The 21,661-nt window shown below is 37.2% G+C and overlaps 2 protein-coding genes across 4 annotated transcripts in view; one reads left to right on the plus strand and one right to left on the minus strand.

The window, feature by feature from the left end:
- Nucleotides 1-1,224: 1,224 nt before the first annotated feature.
- Nucleotides 1,225-7,433, minus strand: LOC127424796 (CMP-N-acetylneuraminate-beta-galactosamide-alpha-2,3-sialyltransferase 1-like). Its single transcript, XM_051670210.1, has 8 exons — nt 7,357-7,433; nt 6,991-7,209; nt 6,120-6,438; nt 3,785-3,978; nt 2,382-2,564; nt 2,177-2,222; nt 1,884-2,003; nt 1,225-1,585 (listed from the first exon to the last, which is right to left on the minus strand). Exons 2-8 carry the CDS (start codon nt 7,143-7,145, stop codon nt 1,418-1,420), a joined length of 1,185 nt encoding a protein of 394 aa, XP_051526170.1. The 5' UTR covers nt 7,146-7,209; nt 7,357-7,433; the 3' UTR covers nt 1,225-1,417.
- Nucleotides 7,434-14,654: 7,221 nt separating this feature from the next.
- The window catches only part of LOC127424799 (CMP-N-acetylneuraminate-beta-galactosamide-alpha-2,3-sialyltransferase 1), a 28,736-nt gene continuing 21,729 nt past the window's right edge, over nt 14,655-21,661 (plus strand). The window contains exon 1 of one of the 3 annotated variants that reach the window (XM_051670214.1): nt 14,655-14,732. The gene's annotated coding sequence lies outside the window, so the exon portion shown is untranslated. Of the gene's footprint in view, nt 14,733-15,782; nt 15,922-16,347; nt 16,414-21,661 lie in introns of those variants that run through there. The other 2 variants (XM_051670213.1, XM_051670216.1) reach the window with 2 other exon arrangements.

A 21,661-nucleotide genomic window follows, 5' to 3' on the forward strand; every position in this document is an offset into this window, starting at 1 on the left:
GTATAAAGTTTCACCATCACATTCACTACAGAAATCTGATAAATGCCCATATGACACACAACACTCTAAACAAGGAAATATAATATGCAGATGAAGGGAACACTCTCAAATTATTTTGGTCTTTACAGGAAATGTAAACAAAACAGGAGAATCCAAATGCTGGGGAACAAACAGAGGATGAACTAACACCAAACTCTGACAAGGAGAACAATAACAAGTAAGTATATAACTACAGGTAAGTCTAAACAAACTAGGGAGTCCATAGCCTCCAGGAAAACACTTAAAATGTGTACAGACAATGATTGTGAGTGAGAGCGGGGGTTCTTATGCAGTCCCTGATTAGACACAGATGAAGTGCAGGTGCGTGTGATCAACTCAAGGGAGAGTGAGCACTGTGTGGAGTGAGGGAGATGGACAGTGGATCCATGACAATATATATATATATATATAAAATTATAGTTAATATATTTGAGCATATATATGTACATATTCAAATTCCAATAGTAATTGGGAAAATATAGGCCTATGTTACATATATGAAAATGACCATTTTTGTAATATATGTTGCATATATATATACATATATATATATATACATATACAGTTGAAGTCAGAAGTTTATATAAACCTTAGCCAAATACATTTAAACTCAGTTTTTCACAGTTCCTGAAATTTTATCGTAGAAAACATTCCCTGTCTTTGGTCAGTTAGGATCCCTACTTTATTTTAAGAATGTGAAATGTCAGAAAAATAAAGAGAATTCTTTATTATTCAAAAATCAAAATTCTTTTAATTTTCTCATGATGTCAAGCAAAGAGGCACCGAGTTTGAAGATAGGCCTTAAAATACATCCACAGGTACACCTCCAGTTCAGTACACCTTGTAACAGAAGCTAATTGGCTAATTGTCTAAAAGCTTGACATAATTTTCTGGAATTTTCCTTAAAGGCACAGTTAACTTAGTGTATGTAAACTTCTGACCCACTGGAATTGTGACCTAGTAAATTTAAAAGTGAAACAATCTGTCTGTAAACAATTGTTGGAAAAATTACTTGTGTCATGCACAAAGTAGATGTCCTAAACAACTTGCCAAAACTATAGTTTGCTAATATAAAATCTGTGGAGTGGTTAAAAAATAAGTTTAATGACTTCAACCTAAGTGTATGTAAACTTCTGACAACTGAATATAACCTTTTTTAAACCATTGAAAACCATATTCAAGAAAAACACGATTTTCTCATAATAGAAATACTTTGCTTTATATAACCTTCAACATTCCAGATGAAATCAGATTATACAGAAATTCATATAGGTCATTATCATTATACATAAAGCAGTAGGGTCTTTGTTAACCATTGATATTTGCATACTGAATCCATATTGTGTTTTCATTAAAGGTAAACATTGTTTACCCTTCTTTAACCATATCCTTTATATATTGAAATTTTGTTTCTCTGCACAAGTTCATGCATTGTTTTGTTTTCAAAGTCTCCACCATGAGGGCCTCCATTGTAGTGAGTGTGAGATCTGTCAAAGTAATGATGCCAGGTTCCATCGTTTTTTGCACCAAACCCAAAAACTTTCACCTGTGTGAGAGACAGAGCAATCCGTTTTTGTCATTGCGATACTCAGGATTAAACAGATACAATTTGTATTAAATATTTTGCTATCGTAATTGCACCTCATAGATAAATATCGTACCTCCTCTAACACTTTATTTCATGGTAAAGTGTAATTCTTGCACCACTAGCATGATCAGACAGAATTGCAAAAATGTCTCTTGAACACTTTGGTTGAAAACAAATTGGCAAAACAGATAGCCTGCCCCAAAGGAGCACCACTCAAACAAACAAAGCATTGCACAGTTTTATTAGCACAGTTTACCTCATCACAGATGTGTAAGGCAAATATTAATGTAATGAAGCCAGTGGATGGATATCTTCCATGTTTCTGCAACCAGCTATCATAGACGTATTTAATAAATGCAGGATGAAGGATCATCACCTAGACAAAAACAAACCACACAAAACTCTGATGAAATACACTAATCCTAATCTAATGTAAATCTAATTATTTTCACTCTAGGGCTTGTAATCTACCCCTTGTAATTAATGTTTTACTCTTAAAGTTATAATTCATTGATTCATTAATTAAATTATATGGTCTGGTCGACTCACCTTATTCTCGTTGGCATTTATTGAAGATTTTACTCGTATATATGTTCTGAGAAACAAAAAGACGAAATACATGTTATACTCATTATATCTTTCAAAATGTATTTAAAAAGTTTCAATACTTTGTACATCAAATCTAAAACACATTCCACACAACTCATACATTTGCATACAGGTACTTGAACTATATTAATTAAACAATGCTCACTGTGTGATGTGTTTGATGGTGAAGGCGCTAATGAGCCACTGTATGTCCCGAATCTTAAAGGGAAAAAGCACCAAGTGAGTGTTGTTGTTGTCCAAGTCCACAGCGCTCTCAGGGTAGAGAATCCGGTGCGTGGTCTTAGAACCCACATCCTTCTCAAAACCTTTTGTGGGGCCCTTATTTATCCTGTAAGAAAAACACACAGGTATTAGGTGTTAAAATGTTGAAGACTGTCCCCCAAAGATATTTGGCAAGAATAATACAGGAATCAAATAATGTCGTACCAATAAAGAGTTAATAGTGGCAAAATAATACGGAGATGACTGATATAGTAGACTCTGTTGGCTATATCAAGTTATTACAGCAACGATACTACTGGAACCACGACGAGACACTTGTCTTCAAAGTGTTCACAAATGAATCTGCGCTAAACCCCGTCTTAAAACGGGGCTAAACAATCCTTCCTTGGCAATGGCTGCTGCCCGCCTATTGTACACAAACAATTTCTACTGACTAATGTGAGCCCAAAGAGTAGCCAGAATAGATGCACCTTTTTCAAAATGTAAAATATATCTTGCAGTTACATTATGGAATAAGCTATATGTGAAGGGTCTTAGATCCAACTAAACACATATAGCATCAGTAAGAACACCTACGTCCAAGGTAAACGAATGTAGCACTTAACTTTCTCAATTAACGTCAATGAGCCTTCTCACTTTTTAGTTCTAGAGCATACCTTTTCATCACATATGTTTTTTAGAATTAATTAGATTTCATGGCACCTGAGATGCACCATTTTAATGATAATTAATTAAATTAATCAAATCGCTTTTCAGCAATAAGCACTAATAGGGAATTTTAACGGTACAGTAACTATGGGGTGGGGCTTAGTGAGGAATATTCTTATTCTTATCATTCTCCTTAACTCTTAAGACTAACAGTAAGCTTGCCACATGCCTTATATTCTGGACACTGTCACAGCAATTTCTACTTACCAGGTATTTGCACTTTCTTTTAAGATGTTTTGATAGCATTTGCTACAGTAAGAGCATAAATGTAAACGTAAGCCTTAAGCCAAGCCATGATACTAGGGTGTTGCCATTGGTTGCCGTTGCTATGCCATTGCTAAGGTGTTCTGAGGTGTTTTTGGCACATTGCATTTTGAGGAAACAAGTCAAAAGAGTCCACCTTCAAGTCTCTAAGATTTTCTGGTGCCTAGAAATGGCTTGAGTATCTTGAAGTATCTTTCATTTCTGTAGCACAAATGGTGAGGGATGAGTTACATGCTAAACTTTAGTACTCAGGATTAGTGGTTTAGAAATGTCCTTACCCTTGCTTACCTTCACAAGAACCACTAAATATTACATGCAATTTATACTAGACATTGTCATAATCTGACAGATTACCTAATGACAACATCATGGAAATCTATGAGAGATCCATAATTGGATCCAACGAGATTTCCAGAGTTTCCCACCACAGCACAGGTTCGGCAGCGATCTGGACCACCATCCGAGTAGTGATCTTCATCAGGGAAGAGAGAAAACAGCTGGTCCACCACCTCTGTGTAGTTAACTTTGAGTGTTGTACGTTGTAGACCCTGTACAAACATTCAGAAAGCTCATTATTAGAATCAAGGAAAAAAAAAAAACTTTTGTTTGCTTGCGTGCTTGTGGATTGGTTTAGGATAATCAAGATAAATTCCTGATTTGTATCCACATTTTAACATTGCAGATCTCAACTTGATTCAGGAGCTTCTCGCCTGACTGCTAAACCAATTTGACCAAACACGTGTTGTTACATAAAGTCTAACATATTACATTTACCTATATTTACACTAACAAGTTTGGACACACCTATTCATTCCTTTTTAGAAAGATTTTCCACACTCAGGAATGAAATACCACAAACGGAAGTATGTGAATTATGCAGTGATCAAAAAAAAGGTTAAACAAGTCAAAGCTTTCATACATTTTAAATTCTTCAAAGTAGATTACTGTTCTGCACACTTTTGACATTCTCATAAAGTATCAAGGTATCTTGGGATGCTTTTTAAACAGTTCCTATGTATGCTTGTTATTTGTTGTCTTTTTCACTTTGCATCACAACTCATCCATTTAAAAGCAAACAACAGTTTTAGTTTTCTAAGAAACACACTCACTCTCTCTCTCTCTCTCTCTCTCTATATACACACACACACACACACACACACACACACACACACACACACAGTTGTGCTCAAAAGTTTACATACCCTGGCAGAAATTGTGAAATTTTGGATAGTGATCATATGAAGCCATTTATTGTCACATAGTTGTTTGGCTCCTTTTTAAATCATAATGATAACAGAAATCACCCAAATGGCCCTGATCAAAAGTTTACATACCCTTGAATGTTTGGCCTTGTTACAGACACACAAGGTGACACACACAGGTTTAAATGGCAATTAAAGGTTAATTTCCCACACCTGTGGCTTTTTAAATTGCAATTAGTGTCTGTGTATAAATAGTCAATGAGTTTATTAGCTATCATGTGGATGCACTGAGTAGGCTAGATACTGAGTCATGGGGAGTAGAAAAGAACTATGTAACAAGGTAATGAACTTTATAAAGATGGAAAAGGATTAAAAAAAAAAAAAAAAAAAAATCCAAAGCCTTGAAAATGCCAGTCAGTACTGTTCAATCACTTATTAAGATGGGGAAAATTCAGGAATCTCTTGAAACAACCACTGTCTTTTTTCCAGAGCAGCCTGTATTTTCTCCTGAGGTTACCTGTGGGTTTTTCCTTGTATCCCGAACAATTCTTCTGGCAGTTGTGGCTGAAATCTTTCTTCGTCTACCTGACCTTGGCTTGGTATCAAGGGATCACTGAATTTTCCACTTAAGTGACTGAACAGTACTGACTGGCATTCAAGGCTTTGGATATATTTTTATGTCCTTTTCCATCTTTATAAAGTTCCATTACCTTGATACAGGTCTTTTGACAGTTCTTTTCTGCTCCCCATGACTCAGTATCTAGCCTGCTCAGTGCATCCACGTGAGAGCTAACAAACTCACTGACTATTTATAATTGGACATTAATTACAATTTAAAAAGCCACAGGTGTGGAAATTTAACTTTTAATTGCCATTTAATCGTGTGTGTGTGTGTGTGTGTGTGTGTGTGTGTGTGTGTGTGTGTGTGTGTGTGTGTGTGTGTGTGTGTGTGTGTGTGTGTGTGTGTGTGTGTGTGTGTGTGTGTGTAACAAGGCTAAACATTCAAGGGTATGTAAACTTTTGATCAGGGCCATTTGGGTGATTTCGGTTATTATGATTTTAAAAAGGAGCCAAACAACTATGTGATAATAAATGGCTTCATATGATCACAATCCTTAAATAAAAGACCTTTTTTTTTTTCTTTTTTCTCATGATCAGTCCAAGTTTCAAAATCAGTGCCAGAATTTCTACATTTCTGCCAGGGTATACAAACTTTTGAGCACAACTAACTGTGTGTGTGTGTGTGTGTATGTATGTATGTATACAGTATATGTGCAATTTATAATATAATGGTTTATTATATATATATTTATTTTTTTATTTTTTTTTACAAAATAAGTACTTAAGTATAAGCCAACATAAATTCAGCCAAGTGTGTCCAAACTTTTGACTGATTGTGTACATCTACTAGATTCGATTGTAAAGTATCTGAGAACCTAGAGGACATCATATTAGTTAAAGTTGTATTATCATTGTGGTGGACTTACATTCCACCATCTGTAGGTGTCTCCACGTAGCATACTGTTTTTTCTGTTGAGCAGAGTTGGAACGGTGGGGTTGTAACGATAAACGAACCAGTCATCCTCCATAAAGCCCATTACGCAAGTCTTGCAAGAGCATGCATTTTCCCGGGATAAATCATAAAAATAATCCACAGTAAAACCCATTGGTGAGGTTTTGGTGTACAGAAACAGACCAATTGTCATAGAGCTCAAAAACAAGGTGATGGAGCGAAGTCGCACTCTATTGAAGCAATTCATCTTTGCACCCGTAATGTTTCCGGAAAAATAGCCTATATTGTGGTTACTAAAAGAGGAGAAAATGTGTTAGTATTTCATTTCAATAACGAACTGATTATTTCAAGCAAGGATGATAAATTAAGATCGTTCTCTTTGACGTGTTTTATAATCGGATATAGGTTAAATATTTAAAACTGATATAAAACATAAAACAATATTCAAATACAGACTAAGTATAGTATTATGAATAAACGAATAAAAGAAAAGGAAAAATAATACAAATTAAAAACAGGGTTTAGCTAATATGAGGAAAATTATGACAAGAACAAATTTTTTTTTTTTTTTTTTTTAAATGTATTTAATTTTATTTATTTATTTATTGTTAAATGTTAAAAAGTCATCGAGTGGACAACAGTAAGTTTACAATGATTTAATTTTAACAATACAAAAAAAAAAAAAAAAGGGTTAGAAGGATACATAACATTATTAGGCTATACACAATGGTTGTCTTATTAATAATAATGAATTAAAACAGCGTTAAAGTTTAATAATATTTTGAACATTTGATCCGAATTTTAATAAAAGTTTCCAAAATACAGAATGTAAAAGGTGCACCTACCCAATCGATCGGATTATCAGTTTGACAGTTTCCCCAATTCTTGCCGTTTTATTTACTTTGCCGTGTCTATCAGGGTCCATGAAAGGATCTTTCCTTGTTGACATCCGAGTCCTCAAAGCATCCGACTCCTCCTCACAAAGACAATTTATGTCCATCACTCATCCGTTAGACCGGTTTTAGACGATCACTTCAGCTGATGCTGGCAAAATGCATTTGTCACTGTCAATAAGTATTAACAATCATCCAGTTATCTCAATCGTTTCTGGTATTAAAAATAAAATGATTGCGAACTCTCACAGAAACTGTGTTGAGTAGAATTACACGCGTCACTGAAACTGGTTTGTAGCTTATAATGAATGTATTTACCATCTCTTCTCAACTCCAAGCCACTTTCTGCCAAACCTCTTTGTTATACATGCAATAATGCTTCATGGGAGGTTGACTGACGTCGACTGACAGGCTTAAATCTGTCCAGGTGAGGCTATTTAGCCTAGTTTATCCGAAGCGGCTTGCAGTGCATTCAATGCACGTTTTATCAGCTTTAAAGGAAAATTCCATGTTCAATACAAGTTAGCTCAATCGACAGGATTTGTGGCAAAATGTTGATTAGACTACCAGACAAATTAACTTCGACTCATCCATCCTTTTCTTTAAAAAAAAAAAAAAAAAAAAAGGAAAAATCGAAGTTGCAGTGAGACACTTAATAGCTCCTGGAAGTTTACAGGCAAAAATGTGAATCTTATAATTTTTTAAAAGCACTTGCATTAATTTTTATGTTAAAACTCATGCATGATTTGAGCTCTAAGGTTGTTTAAATAGTCATCTTCACAGTTATTTTACGGTTATAGGGTTTGTTGACATTACATCGTCATGGCAATGATGTTGTAACATTGGCTATAAATTTACACAAAGGTTTTTTTCCCAACACTATCATTATGTTAACACACGTATTGTTTGTCTTGTGGATGTACACTGGAAACCGTGGGTAGGCTATTTTAACGTTTCCGGCTTGGCTTCATTCATTTCCATTGTAAGTGCCTCACTGTAACCCATATTTTTGCTTTTTTAAACAAAAGGAGGGGCAAGACAAAATGTATTTTTATGGTAATCAATATTATAGGCCTACCACAAATGCTGTTGATTGAGCTTATCTTCTATTGAACCCAGAATATTCCTTTAATGATTAGGCTATAGGTGCATCTCATCTCAGAGAGATGAAATAACATATGAAACAATAATGAACCTAATTATAACTGAATCAGAATCAGAATTAACTTTATTGCCAAGTATGCTTACACATACAAGGAATTTGTCTTGGTGACAGGAGCTTCCAGTACACAACAATACAAAACAGCTACAAGACTTTTAAAAAATAATTAAATTGAATTAAAAAAAAAAGAATAAATATTGAAAAGAAAAAGTATATATAGAATACACAATAGACAATACATATATATATATATATATATATATATATTATATACACACACACATACACACACACACACACACACACACACACACACATATATACACTATATTGCCAAAAGTATTCACTCATCTGCCTTTAGACGCATATGAACTTAAGTGACATCCCATTCTTAATCCATAGGGTTTAATATGATGTCGGCCCACCCTTTGCAGCTATAACAGCTTCAACTCTTCTGGGAAGACTTTCCACAAGGTTTAGGAGTGTGTTTATGGGAAGTTTTGACCATTCTTCCAGAAGCGCGTTTGTGAGGTCAGACACTAATGTTGGACGAGAAGGCCTGGCTCGCAGTCTTCGCTCTAATTCATCCCAAAGGTGCTCTATCAGGTTGAGGTCAGGACTCTGTGCAGGCCAGTCAAATTCTTCCACACCAAACTCGCTCATCCATGTCTTTATGGACCTTGCTTTGTGCACTGGTGCGCTAATCTGAAGGCCACATGAACTTTGGAGGTCTGTAGCGATTGACTCTGCAGAAAGTTGGCGACCTCTGCGCACTATGCGCCTCAGCATCCGCTGACCCCGCTCTGTCATTTTACGTGGCCTACCACTTCATGGCTGAGTTGCTGTCATTCCCAATCGCTTCCACTTTGTTATAATACCACTGACAGTTGACTGTGGAATATTTAGTAGCGAGGAAATTTCACGACTGGACTTGTTGCACAGGTGGCATCCTATCACAGTACCACGCTGGAATTCACTGAGCTCCTGAGAGTGGCCCATTCTTTCACAAATGTTTGTAGAAGCAGTCTGCATGCCTAGGTGCTTCATTTTATACACCTGTGGCCATGGAAGTGATTGGAACACCTGAATTCAATTATTTGGATGGGTGAGCGAATACTTTTGGCAATATAGTATATATATATATATATATATATATATATATATATATACACACACACACACACACATATATACATACACACATACATACATATGCATATGCAGTGCTAAATACAAATCGATTATATACAATGCAAGGGAATGTAATGGCAGAAGAGGTAGGATGTGTTGGATAAATATAAAAAAGACTAAGCTGTGTATTGCACATAGGTATTGCTCAAAAGGGCAGTTTTAACTGTTCATGAGATGGATAGCCTGAGGGAAAAACTGTTCCTGTGCCTGACGGTTCTGGTGCTCAGAGCTCTGAAGCGTCAGCCAGAAGGCAACAGTTCAAAAAGGTAGTGGGCAGGGTGAGTGGGGTCCAGAGTGTTTTTTCTAGCCTTTTTCCTCACTCTGGAAGTGTATAGTTCTTGAAGGGAGGGCAAGGGGCAACCAATGATCCTCTCAGCTGTCTGAACTGTCCTTTGTAGTCTTCTGATATTCGATTTCGTAGCTGAACCAAACCAGACAGTTATAGAAGTTCAGAGGACAGACTCAATGACTGCTGAGTACTGTATCAGCAGCGCCTGTGGCAGGTTGAACTTCCTCAGCTGGCGAAGGAAGTACAACCTCTGCTGGGCCTTTTTCCACAATGGAGTGGACAATGGTGTGTCTCCCACTTCAGGTCCTGTGAGATGGTAGTGCCCAGGAACCTGAATGACTCCACTGCTGCCACAGTGCTGTTTAGAATGGTGAGGGGTGACAGTGTTGGGGGTTTTTTCCACCGTTTTGAGGGTGTTCGGCTCAAGGTTGTTTTGACTGCACCCGACAGCCAGCTGTTTAACCTCCCTTCTGTATGCAGACTCATCGTCATCTCGGATGAGGCCGATGACAGTGGTGTCATCTGCAAACTTCAGGAGCTTGACAGAGGGGTCCTTGGCGATGCAGTCATTGGTGTAGAGGGAGAAGAGTAGTGGGGAGAGCACACATCCCTGGGGGGCACCAGTGCTGATTGTACAGGTGATGGAAGTGAATTTCCCCTGTCTCACAAGCTGCTGCCTGTCTGTCAGAAAGCTGGTAATCCACTGACAGATAGACAAGGGAACAGAGAGTTGGTGTAATTCAAAGCCTTTTTAAAATGGCTATTCTATGTAAAAATAAATAGCAAACCCCCAGTAAATAAATACATAATGACTGTTGGCTTATAAAATAAGGGAAAATAGACTAAATTAAATTAATAATAAAAAAATGAAACTATGTTACTGGGGCCACAAGTATTTATGTTGTTATACAAAATGGCTTGTGCTCATCGATCCTGACCACTGTAAAGCCGTGGTCACGCTATTGGCCATGAACTGCAAAATTACTTTGTATGCACAATTTCTTCGCATAAGCTTGCATTTCAGGTCGACTTTGTGTGTTGAATGTTATAGACCTTGTACAAACATTCAGAAAGCTCATTATTAGAATCAAGGAAAACAAATATTCTTTTGTTTGCTTGCGTGCTTGTGGATTGGTTTAGGATAATCAAGATAAATCCCTGATTTGCATCCACATTTTAACATTACGGATCTCAACTAGATTCAGGAGCCAATTAACAAAAATGTGTTGTTACATAAAGTCTAACATATTACATTTACCTATATTTACACTAACAAGTTTGGACACACCTATTCATTCCTTTTTAGAACACTTTTCCACACTCAGGAATGAAATATCACAAACGGAAGTATGTGAATTATGCAGTGACCAAAAAAAAGGTTAAACAAGTCAAAGCTTTCATACATTTTAAATTCTTCAAAGTAGATTACTGTTCTGCACACTTTTGACATTCTCATAAAGTATCAAGGTATTTTGGGATGCTTTTTAAACAGTTCCTATGTATGTCTTTTTTCACTTTGCATCACAACTCATCCATTTAAAAGCAAACAACAGTTTTAGTTTTATATATATATATATATATATATATATATATATATATATATATATATATATATATATATGCACAATTTATATTTATTTATATTATAATGGTTTATTATATTTTTATTGCAAAACAAGAACTTAAGCCTACATAAATTCAGCCAAGTGTGTCCAAACTTTTGACTGATTGTGTACATCTACTAGATTTGATTGTAAAGTATCTGAGAACCTAGAGGACATCATATTAGTTAACCCTTGTGCATCAATAAAAAAATAAAAAAATAAAAAAATAAAAATTACTCTGAGGTCCTTCGAGGACAAAAATATTCACGTCAAAAACTGGCATAACAATATTATATATTAATATTATTTTCCATTTTCAGTGAGATAATTTTAACCAACATCAGTCCTGATCATAACTACCAAATATTCATTTTCAGGATTGTAAATGGCAGATTGTTCATATAATTTTTATTTGTTATTTTTTTTTTTTGGATTATCACAGTCTGGGATATGTCAATGATTAGAAACAACATTGATTTTGATGCTTTATTTTTATTTTTTTTTTTTATTTTTTTTTATGTGTGCAGTGACAGATGAAAAAAAAAAAGTCTGTTTTCCCACTTTCAATTAGTTAATTTAACCAACAACAGTCCTGATCATAACTACCACATTTTCAATCATTTTCAGGATTTTAACCCTTTAAATGCCAGTTTGTTTACTTAATGCCACTGTTGTTGTTGTTTTTTTTTTAACACACATTTCTCAATACACGCATACAAAACACACTCTGACATCCATACCAACACACCCACAAAATTTAAGCTGCATCATTTATTCAACTGGCCTGCAGTGCTCTATAATACAGAAAATAGGAAAAAAGCATGTATTTGCTCCATAGGCTAAACATGAGAAAAATGGCACCATCTGATGGAAAATATAAAATCTAAATTTTGAAGCCAGGGCTCTGGAATGAAAGCATAATATCATAGAAATCATGATTTTAGTGTAACTATTTTGTGTACACGGTGTATTATAGATGTATTTTAGGAACAGGGGTTGAATATCAAAATTCCCCCAAAAATACACACCTTTGGCAAAAGGTATGCCGCTGGCATTAACACAGCCAAAATGAACGAATAAACAAATGAAAAAGACAAAAATGTCCCGAAGGTCACACAAGGGTTAATGAAGTTGTATTATCATTGTGGTGGACTTACATTTCACCATCTTTGGATCTTGACAGTAGTGCTCAATATGAACTATTTTTGTATAAAAGAGCAGCATTTGGGTTCTCGAAGAAAAGATTGTGTTAAGATTCTACTGGGGGGAAAAACACAATGAGGGACAACTTGGTGGCAGTAAATACTTTTGTGTATTTTCTTTTTGCTAGCCAGCTGACACAGTCATGTCATTTTACAGATACATCAGTGATGAAAAGAAATTCAAATTATATTAGTCTTTTCTTTGATACAGCACAAAAAAAAAAGAAAAAAAGAAAAGAAAAGAAAAGATGACTAAACAGGCAAATTGCTAGCAATGTAGACTTAGTCTTGTACTGTGTGAACTTCTGCACTGAAAAAAAAGTATGTGCTGGATTTGCTTAAAAATATAGTGCATCATTTTTCATCCCACTTTTTAAGCAAATTCTACTAGGAATTTTAAGCAACATTACCTAAAAAACTGTAGCTGGCTATGGCCAAATTAATGAGCTTCCATTCAAAAATGTTTACTTAAAATACTGTGCCACACCAGCTACTACATTTAAGGTTTTTTAACCCTAAGAGTCTCTGTTTACCCAACTATGCATTTTAAGCTCATTTAGCTCAATTGTACGTGCTATTAGCAGCTTCAAATTCTAGGTTCTGTTCATTTACTTTCAATTAACTTTCAAATAAAATGACCTGAAGAAATAACAGACAGCTGGTGAATGTCAAAGCTTTTTATTGTTGTTTACAAATTCACAATCTAACATAGATATTCATGCTCTCCTAGAACCAAAATATGTTCTCAAATACAAAAATAGTAACAAAATCATGACGATAAACAAAAAACATAAAAACAAGTGGGCTATGCAGTGACAAAGAATTTCAGTAAATCTAAATAAACACAATTCAAAATGCATTTTAACAGACTGCACACTGCAGAAATATATGCAGGTAGGAGAAAACTCTCTGAACTAATACTGTAACAAAAACACCAGAAACAGTTTGTATTTATAAATGAAACTATTCATTCAAAAGATCTTTTCAGCTTGGCCAGACATTGCCATCATCAAGATGCAACACTATTTACTGTATACCCTCAAAAAAGAAAGAAAAAGTATCAGCTTCTTTGGGTAGCTGATGTGAAGGGCATAAAGTAGCCCAAAAAGTCAGTGCACTGACCCAAGTTTTGACAAATGTCCCCAGCTCATTTTCAAGGACAATCAATACATCCAGTGGGTTGAAAGGCAACTTTTGCTCTTCCTGCTCCAAAGCATTGCTCCTTTCTGTGCTTGGTCAAGCTCCTCTTCCTAAATGCATAGAAATAATCTTTGTCAAAATGTATATTAACAGTTTCCATTGTATTTATTTGCACAATTAAATATCCTCAAAATCAGTAATTACAGAGTAAAAAAAAAAAAAGAAAAAGTGATGCTTAAAGGGATAGTTCACCCAAAAATTTAAATTATCTCATTTACTCACCACCATGCCATCCAAGATGTGTAGGACTTTCTTCTGTTGAACACAAAGATGTTTAGAAGAATATCTCAGCTCTCAACATTCAATGCAAGTGAATGGTGGTCAAAAAACAAATTAAGGTGGCATAAAGTGGTTGAATCCATGTCTTCAGAAGTGATATGATAAGTGTGGTTGAGAAACAGATCAATATTTAAGTAATTTTTTACTATCAATCTCAACTTTCACTTTCATATTAGTCTTCTCTTGTTTTTGGGGATTCACATTCTTTGTGCATTTCGCCACCTTCTGGGCAGGGGGGAAATTCATTTTAAAAATGACTTAAATATTGATCTGTTTCTCACCCATACCTATAATTTCACTTCTGAAGATATGGATTAAACCACTGGAATCGTATTCATATCTTTAATGTTACCTTTATATGCGTTTTGTACTTTCAAAGTTCTGGTCACCATTCACTTGCATTGTGAGGACCTACAGTGCTAAAATATTCTTCTAAAAGTAGTTTGTGTTCAGCAGAAGAAAGAAAGTCATACACATCTGGGATGTCGTGTGGGTGAGTAAACGATGAGAGAATTTTCATTTGAAGCACACAGCTATTTAACCACTGTACCAAAATGCTTACATTGATATGAATGTCAGCGGATATGTTATAATGGTGCTTTGGACTTTAGTCCAAAGTAAAGGTTAACACGCCCATTTCTCCAATCTAACCAGTTCAAAGACATTTTAAGCTCTCTTACACAATCCTGAAATAATCAGATCAGACAGCACTGGATCCATAGCAAAGCTGGACTGTTTTATTTCATGGCTAAAGGGCTTTCTGAAAAGTGAGTTTATCCTTCTTCCTTTCATCCTTCTCAGTGATCATTCAGTAGCTTTTTTCCCTCCACTTATGAATGTTGCTTCGGGCACCTTGAGTAATCTCAATAAACATACAATAATAATAATAATAATAATAAAAAATAAAAAAAATGACCATGCACCCTTGTCTGAAAACGTGATTTTATGCGAGGTGGCACGAGTACGACATTATCGAACTCGTTTGTTTGTAAATGTATTTTCCTTTAACTAATTCCTTAGTGTTATTGCTATAATGGTTTGTGATACGATTTTAAGATTCGATTAAGAGCACTGTTTTATGTAGGTTACAGAATAAATAAGAAGATTCTACTCTTAGAACCGAAGATTTGATTAGGTGTTAATGTAATTTATTTGTTTGGAAGGGAAGCTTCCTTACAACAGACCACCTTTGCCTATTCCTCTTGGTCTCCTTCTCATTCACCGTTGTCTTATTATTGTTATTATTATACAGAAATAAATAATAGTTGTATTATAATACAAGAAAATACAAAATTGAAGTGAAAGGCAGCGGAAGATTGTTCCTAACTGCTCAAGCCAGTCGGCTATATCTTGATATCAAACCGGTTTTGCTTACTGAAGAACATCACACAGGAATGTCATGGAACTATGAAAACTGGTGTGCTTTCTCGTTTTTAAATTTTAAACTTTATACTTACTGTCATCAATAACATTTGACTAATGATAATGATTTACAGAACATAATGTAAATTAAAATGCCATTAACCTTTGATTCATATAAGATCTGAATGCACATGAACTAGGCCTATATAGCCTGTAAAGTGACTTCATGATTCATGGCCCATTATGAAATATGTCCCTAAGGGTTCGTTTTGTTTGACAGCTGTGGGAAGAAAGAAAACCTTCCACTTTATGATCTTAAGTAATTGCCAATAGGATTTTGTAGGCTACTTCATGATTTTAGGACAAGTTGGAATGCATGAGAGGAGAGGGAGAGACGCTGTGCTGCTGCTTTCCTCTGATTGGTCTGAATAACTCGCCGCTACACGGTGATGCATGCTCTGTCTTGTCTGTCTGTGTGCTGTCAGTGTCCATTTTGCTCAGCGACTCATCACTGTGTGAGAAAAGGGACGTGTGGCGTGAGAGCGTGAAAACAGTGTACATTGCGTGAGAGTTGGCAGCCCTGTACGCTTTTGAGTAAGTAGCCTAGAAAATGACTGTTTTAGGCTTGGTATGCCATTTTTTAATCTGCCGATTAAGAAGGCTATTTTCAACGAGGTGCCGACTGCTTAACTGTAACTATCTGATATTCTGTGTGCACGTCATGTTTAGAATACATTAGGTTTATTGTAGGCTACATCACAGGCCTATTTTTTCTATCCTATAGCAATTATTATTATTTTATTATTATTATTGTTATTATTATTTATTTTTTTACATCGTAACTGCATGTTATTGGTTAATGTTCTTTACCGAACAGCTGTCATATGCGATCAATGGCTAATGCAAGACTGCACATCGTGAAATAGCAGCACATTTTCCGTAACATATTTTTTCTCTCGTATTTGGTTTAGCCTACCTGTTAATTATTTTCAACAATGTAACCAACTGACCAGGGCCGGAACGGGATTCATATTCAGCCCAGGATGTCATGTCCAAGTCAGCCCACACCCAAAAGGGGGGTTGGAGGTGAAGATGATAACAATAAAACAAGATCACAGCAAAAATGTGCAATATATGTAATTACTTGAAAATTATTTAAGCTCTCCATGTCATTATACCACATACGGCATTCACTAAGATTTTCACTTTGTCATAAGACATCATTGTATGTGTTGTAAAAATAAGTGAATGTTAAAGGGACATTTCCTCACCCTCATGTCATCCCAGATGTGTATGACTTTCTTTTGCAGAACATGAATGAAGATGTTTAGAAGAACTGTTGGTCCATTCAATGCAAGTAAATGAGAAGCGGTGAGAAACAGATCAATAATTAAGTCATTTTTTACTATAAATCTCCACTTTCACTTTCATAAGCACTCCTCTCTCTTAAGAGTTCTTCTTCTGTTTTTGGTGATTTACATAAGCATATCGCCCCATACTGGGCAGGGAGGAGAATTTATAGTAAAAATAATAATAATAATACTTTTTTAATGTTGATCTGTTTCTCACCCACACCTATCATATCGCTTCTGAAGACATAGATTAAACCACTGGAGTTGTATGGATTACTTTTATGCTGTTGTATGGATTACTTTTATTACTTATAAGTGAGTTTTGTATCTTCTGAGTTCTGATCACCATTCAGTTGCATTGAAAGGACCAACAGAACTGAGAAATTCTTCTAAAAAGCTCAATTTGTGTTCAGCAGAAGAAAGAAAGTCATACACATCTGGAATGGCATGAGGGTGAGTAAATGATGAGAGAAATTTCATTTTTGGGTGAACTAAGTTTATTTTAAAGACTATCTAGGCACATAATAACACTATAGAACTGTAAATGTTTATAACTCTTTCAAGATGTACAGGCTCACACTTTAAATGGTCAGTGCTTTGTATTTTAGATCATTAAAATAGCAACAGATCCAGTGAAACAATTAAGGTTGAGTGATTGTTTTTAAATTTTTACACGCCATTCAAAAACGTGCCATTTTACAATAATAAGAGTGAAATAAAAGACTAAAAATAACACATTTGTACTTTTCTTTTACTTGGAATGTAAATGTTCAGGACAAAGGCAAAATGGTTACTGTCTCTTTAAGAGGGTTTTATCGCATGATACAACATTGAAGGCATTCTGTGCAGTTTGTTTCCTTGAGTTTAATCTTTTGAGAGCTGTAAAGTCCCATTATTTTCATACCGTGTCGTGCTGTTGCATCTGTATTCATTTACTTTAAGTATTCTGTTATTTTGTGACAAAACATAATTATGCTATTATCATTCTGCACTGCTAGGGAAGAGGATTTCAGAGATTAATTGATTGAGATTGTGAGACTGCAGTCAGTATTAAACTTGTGATGATCTTTTAGGCTATCTGAAGCACATTCATCCATTCAGCTATTAGACGCCTATCTGTTCTCGATGGATCTTCCATGATCCTTCCCGCGCTGTCAAGTGAAGCGGGGCAACATCAGTTTCATTTCACAGGCTACTCTCTCATTTGTTATGTGTGAGATGATAAAATACAGACTGCTTCTGCTATAATACGGAACGCAATTCTGATACTTTAAATACCGGATGTTACGGACTGTTGGCAATTGTTATGCGACATATGATGAAAGTTTGTCAATCAACATGCGGACCTAACCGGCCCAATTTTTGACCGGCCCACTGGGAATTCTCCCGATCTTCCTGATTGCCACTCCGGCCCTGCTACTGACTGTTAATATGTTAAGTAACTTTAACTTTTTTTGAATTCCATTTAGAGCAGGCTGGGTTGTTCTATTGGTCCTGCACTATTCAATCAATTGTTTTTTAATACATATGCCTGTTAAAAATTCGCTAACATTGATTCAGTGAATGCATGTCATGTTCTGTATTTAATGTAAATTAATTTTAAATGGGTCACATTTTATTTATTTTTTTTTACTGTTTTCTTGAAGGTTAATTTCTTTTTAGACTAGTCGACTTCAACATTTTAGTTTAAATGTCAGTGAAATGAGTCGTTCCGCACATCCTTACCCGTCACTGGCTGCAGTAAGAAGGTGATAGGTGTTCGTTGATGTGTGAGCAGATCCGTGATGAATCCTCCGTGAAGAGTGTGTTCGTACACTCTAAAAAATTGCTGTAAATTTACGGCCAAATTCCTACAGCAGTCAACTGTGATTCTTAAATACAATAGTTTGCAGTTAAAAATGTTGCATTCTGGGAGATCAAGAGCAGGCTCACTGTTAAGCCACTAGTTTTACGGTAAATAGCTGTTGTATTCAAGGCATTAGGGGAATATGAACATTTAAAATCATGATATTATCTTGGTGAAAGCTAGTGACATTTTGAAACTTATATTTTACAATGATGCCAGTATTGAACAGTATATACACTATATTGCCAAAAGTATTCGCTCACCCATCCAAATAATTGAATTCAGGTGTTCCAGTCACTTCCATGGCCACAGGTGTATAAAATGAAGCACCTAGGCATGCAGACTGCTTCTACAAACATTTGTGAAAGAATGGGCTGCTCTCAGGAGCTCAGTGAATTCCAGCGTGGTACTGTGATAGGATGCCACCTGTGCAACAAGTCCAGTCGTGAAATTTCCTCGCTACTAAATATTCCACAGTCAACTGTCAGTGGTATTATAACAAAGTGGAAGCGATTGGGAATGACAGCAACTCAGCCACGAAGTGGTAGGCCACGTAAAATGACAGAGCGGGGTCAGCGGATGCTGAGGCGCATAGTGCGCAGAGGTCGCCTTCTTTCTGCAGAGTCAATCGCTACAGACCTCCAAAGTTCATGTGGACTTCAGATTAGCTCAAGAACAGTGCGTAGAGAGCTTCATGGAATGGGTTTCCATGGCCGAGCAGCTGCATCCAAGCCATACATCACCAAGTGCAATGCAAAGCGTCGGATGCAGTGGTGTAAAGCACACCGCCACTGGACTCTAGAGCAGTGGAGACACGTTCTCTGGAGTGACGAATCATGCTTCTCCATCTGGCAATCTGATGGACTGCATTGTGCCAACTGTGAAGTTTGGTGGAGGGGGGATTATGGTGTGGGGTTGTTTTTCAGGAGCTGGGCTTGGCCCCTTAGTTCCAGTGAAAGGAACTCTGAATGCTTCAGCATACCAAGAGATTTTGGACAATTCCATGCTCCCAACTTTGTGGGAACAGTTTGGGGATGGCCCCTTCCTGTTCCAACATGACTGCGCACCAGTGCACAAAGCAAGGTCCATAAAGACATGGATGAGCGAGTTTGGTGTGGAAGAACTTGACTGGCCTGCACAGAGTCCTGACCTCAACCCGATAGAGCATCTTTGGGATGAATTAGAGCGAAGACTGCGAGCCAGGCCTTCTCGTCCAACATCAGTGTCTGACCTCACAAATGCGCTTCTGGAAGAATGGTCAAAAATTCCCATAAACACACTCCTAAACCTTGTGGAAAGCCTTCCCAGAAGAGTTGAAGCTGTTATAGCTGCAAAGGGTGGGCCGACGTCATATTAAACCCTATGGATTAAGAATGGGATGTCACTTAAGTTCATATGCATCTAAAGGCAGATGAGTGAATACTTTTGGCAATATAGTGTATTTTATGAAAAAACAACAACAACCTGCACACAGTAAAATAACTGTATAGAACTGCATTGTAGGTTATAATGGCGAAATACCCATAAGCCTTTGCGCTTGAATAAGCATGTATGCTTTGGCAATACATTGGGGCTACAGAAATTATAAAGAAAAAAAAAACATATACAAAAGTTTTTATTTAGACTTAATAGAAGTTTGAGTTTAATTAGTGTTGTTGTTTTGTTATCAATAGTTGTGTTTTGTTTGAAGTCACCATTATGGTGATTAGTGTTCTCTTGAGTTGGCACCTTGGACCTTCATTATTATTATTATGTTTTAAGTAAAACTTCAGGGAACGGAGATTACGCAGGTAACCAGGACGTTCCCTATCTGTCACTCACTCGATGCTGTGTCGATGTAGTGACACTAGGGGTCCCTATACGAAACGCCATAACTGGCTGAACTATGTTACGTGAACTGGCGGTGTGTGATGGGCAGACCATTGTGTGCCTCGTAGTCAGCGCACCAGGCTGACACGTAACCTCCCCCAATGCTGTTATGAGTGTCGAACGGCCCTTTGGGGACAAGTCAACTGCCCAAAAGGCTAGCCCAGTCGTGGCCTCTTATCCTCTTTTTTTTCCCTCTCCCCCCCAAAAAAAGGAATTAACCGACTGGGGCCACCAGATCTATGTCAGGGGGGTGTCCCTCCCAAGGGGAAGACACCGCGGAGGGGGGTATTTGAGTGGAAATACATCACATGGTCTTGCCGAGCTTTGTCGGAAGTATGTCATGTGGAGAAGTCCCATGGTAGGTCCTACCCTATGGGGGAGGAGTTTCTACAAACATGGTGACTGGGGCAGAGGGGCCTCTGCCCAAGGAAGACGCAGTTTACCAACAGGGAAACAAATTAGCAGAAGATATACATCGCATGGGGTTACCTATGGGGAAACAACACATGCGGAGCATCTACCCCAGTACAGGGCTTTGTTAGCACATGTACTGAGCCAGCAGCGAGTTTCTCCATGAACTCGTCTGCCACAGGGCTCAGAGGAAATCATCCAGGGAACACAATTTTGCACACGTCTTCAGCTCAGGGAGGTGAAAGGTGCTATGCACAAGCGATACACCCAGCCAGCTGTCATGGACTTACCTGCTTGTGCCTGCCACCACACGGGAGGAAACCGGTTCCACCCGGAGATTGTAGAACCTCGCAAAGATGTTGGGTGTTGCCCAGCCGGCTGCTCTGCAAATGTCTGTTAGAGAGGCGCCACTGGTCAAGGCCCAGGAGGCCGCTACACCCCTGGTAGAATGGGGTTGTAGCCCTGCCGGGGGCAGCACATCCTGGGCATGATATGCCATTGTTATGGTGTCAATGAGCCAGTGGGCGATCCTCTGCTTGGAGACAGCGCTTCCTTTCCGCTGTCCACCAAAGCAGACAAAGAGCTGCTCAGAGACTCTAAAGCTCTGCGTGCGATCCAAATAGATGCGTAAAGTGCGCACCGGACACAGCAACGTCAGGGCTGGGTCTTCCTCCTCCTGGGGCAGCGCTTGCAGGTTCACCACCTGGTCCCTAAAAGGGGTCGTGGGAACCTTGGGCACATAGCCCAGTCGGGGTCTCAGGATCACGTGAGAGTAGCCCGGACTGAACTCCAGGCATGTTTCACTGACAGAGAATGCTTGCAGGTCTCCTAACCTCTTGATGGAAGTGAGCGCAGT

Source organism: Myxocyprinus asiaticus, chromosome 34 (genome assembly GCF_019703515.2).
Source record: "Myxocyprinus asiaticus isolate MX2 ecotype Aquarium Trade chromosome 34, UBuf_Myxa_2, whole genome shotgun sequence".
In the NCBI taxonomy this organism is placed as follows: domain Eukaryota; kingdom Metazoa; phylum Chordata; class Actinopteri; order Cypriniformes; family Catostomidae; genus Myxocyprinus; species Myxocyprinus asiaticus.

Excerpts from the sequence above, each read along its gene's own strand:
- LOC127424796 (XM_051670210.1), bottom strand. The coding sequence starts at position 7,145 with ATGGACATAAATTGTCTTTGTGAGGAGGAGTCGGATGCTTTGAGGACT. Across the intron at positions 6,439-6,990 it reads CTGATAATCCGATCGATTGG|TAACCACAATATAGGCTATT; the intron begins GTAGGTGCACCT and ends CTCCTCTTTTAG. Across the intron at positions 3,979-6,119 it reads ACACCTACAGATGGTGGAAT|GGTCTACAACGTACAACACT; the intron begins GTAAGTCCACCA and ends ATGTTTGTACAG.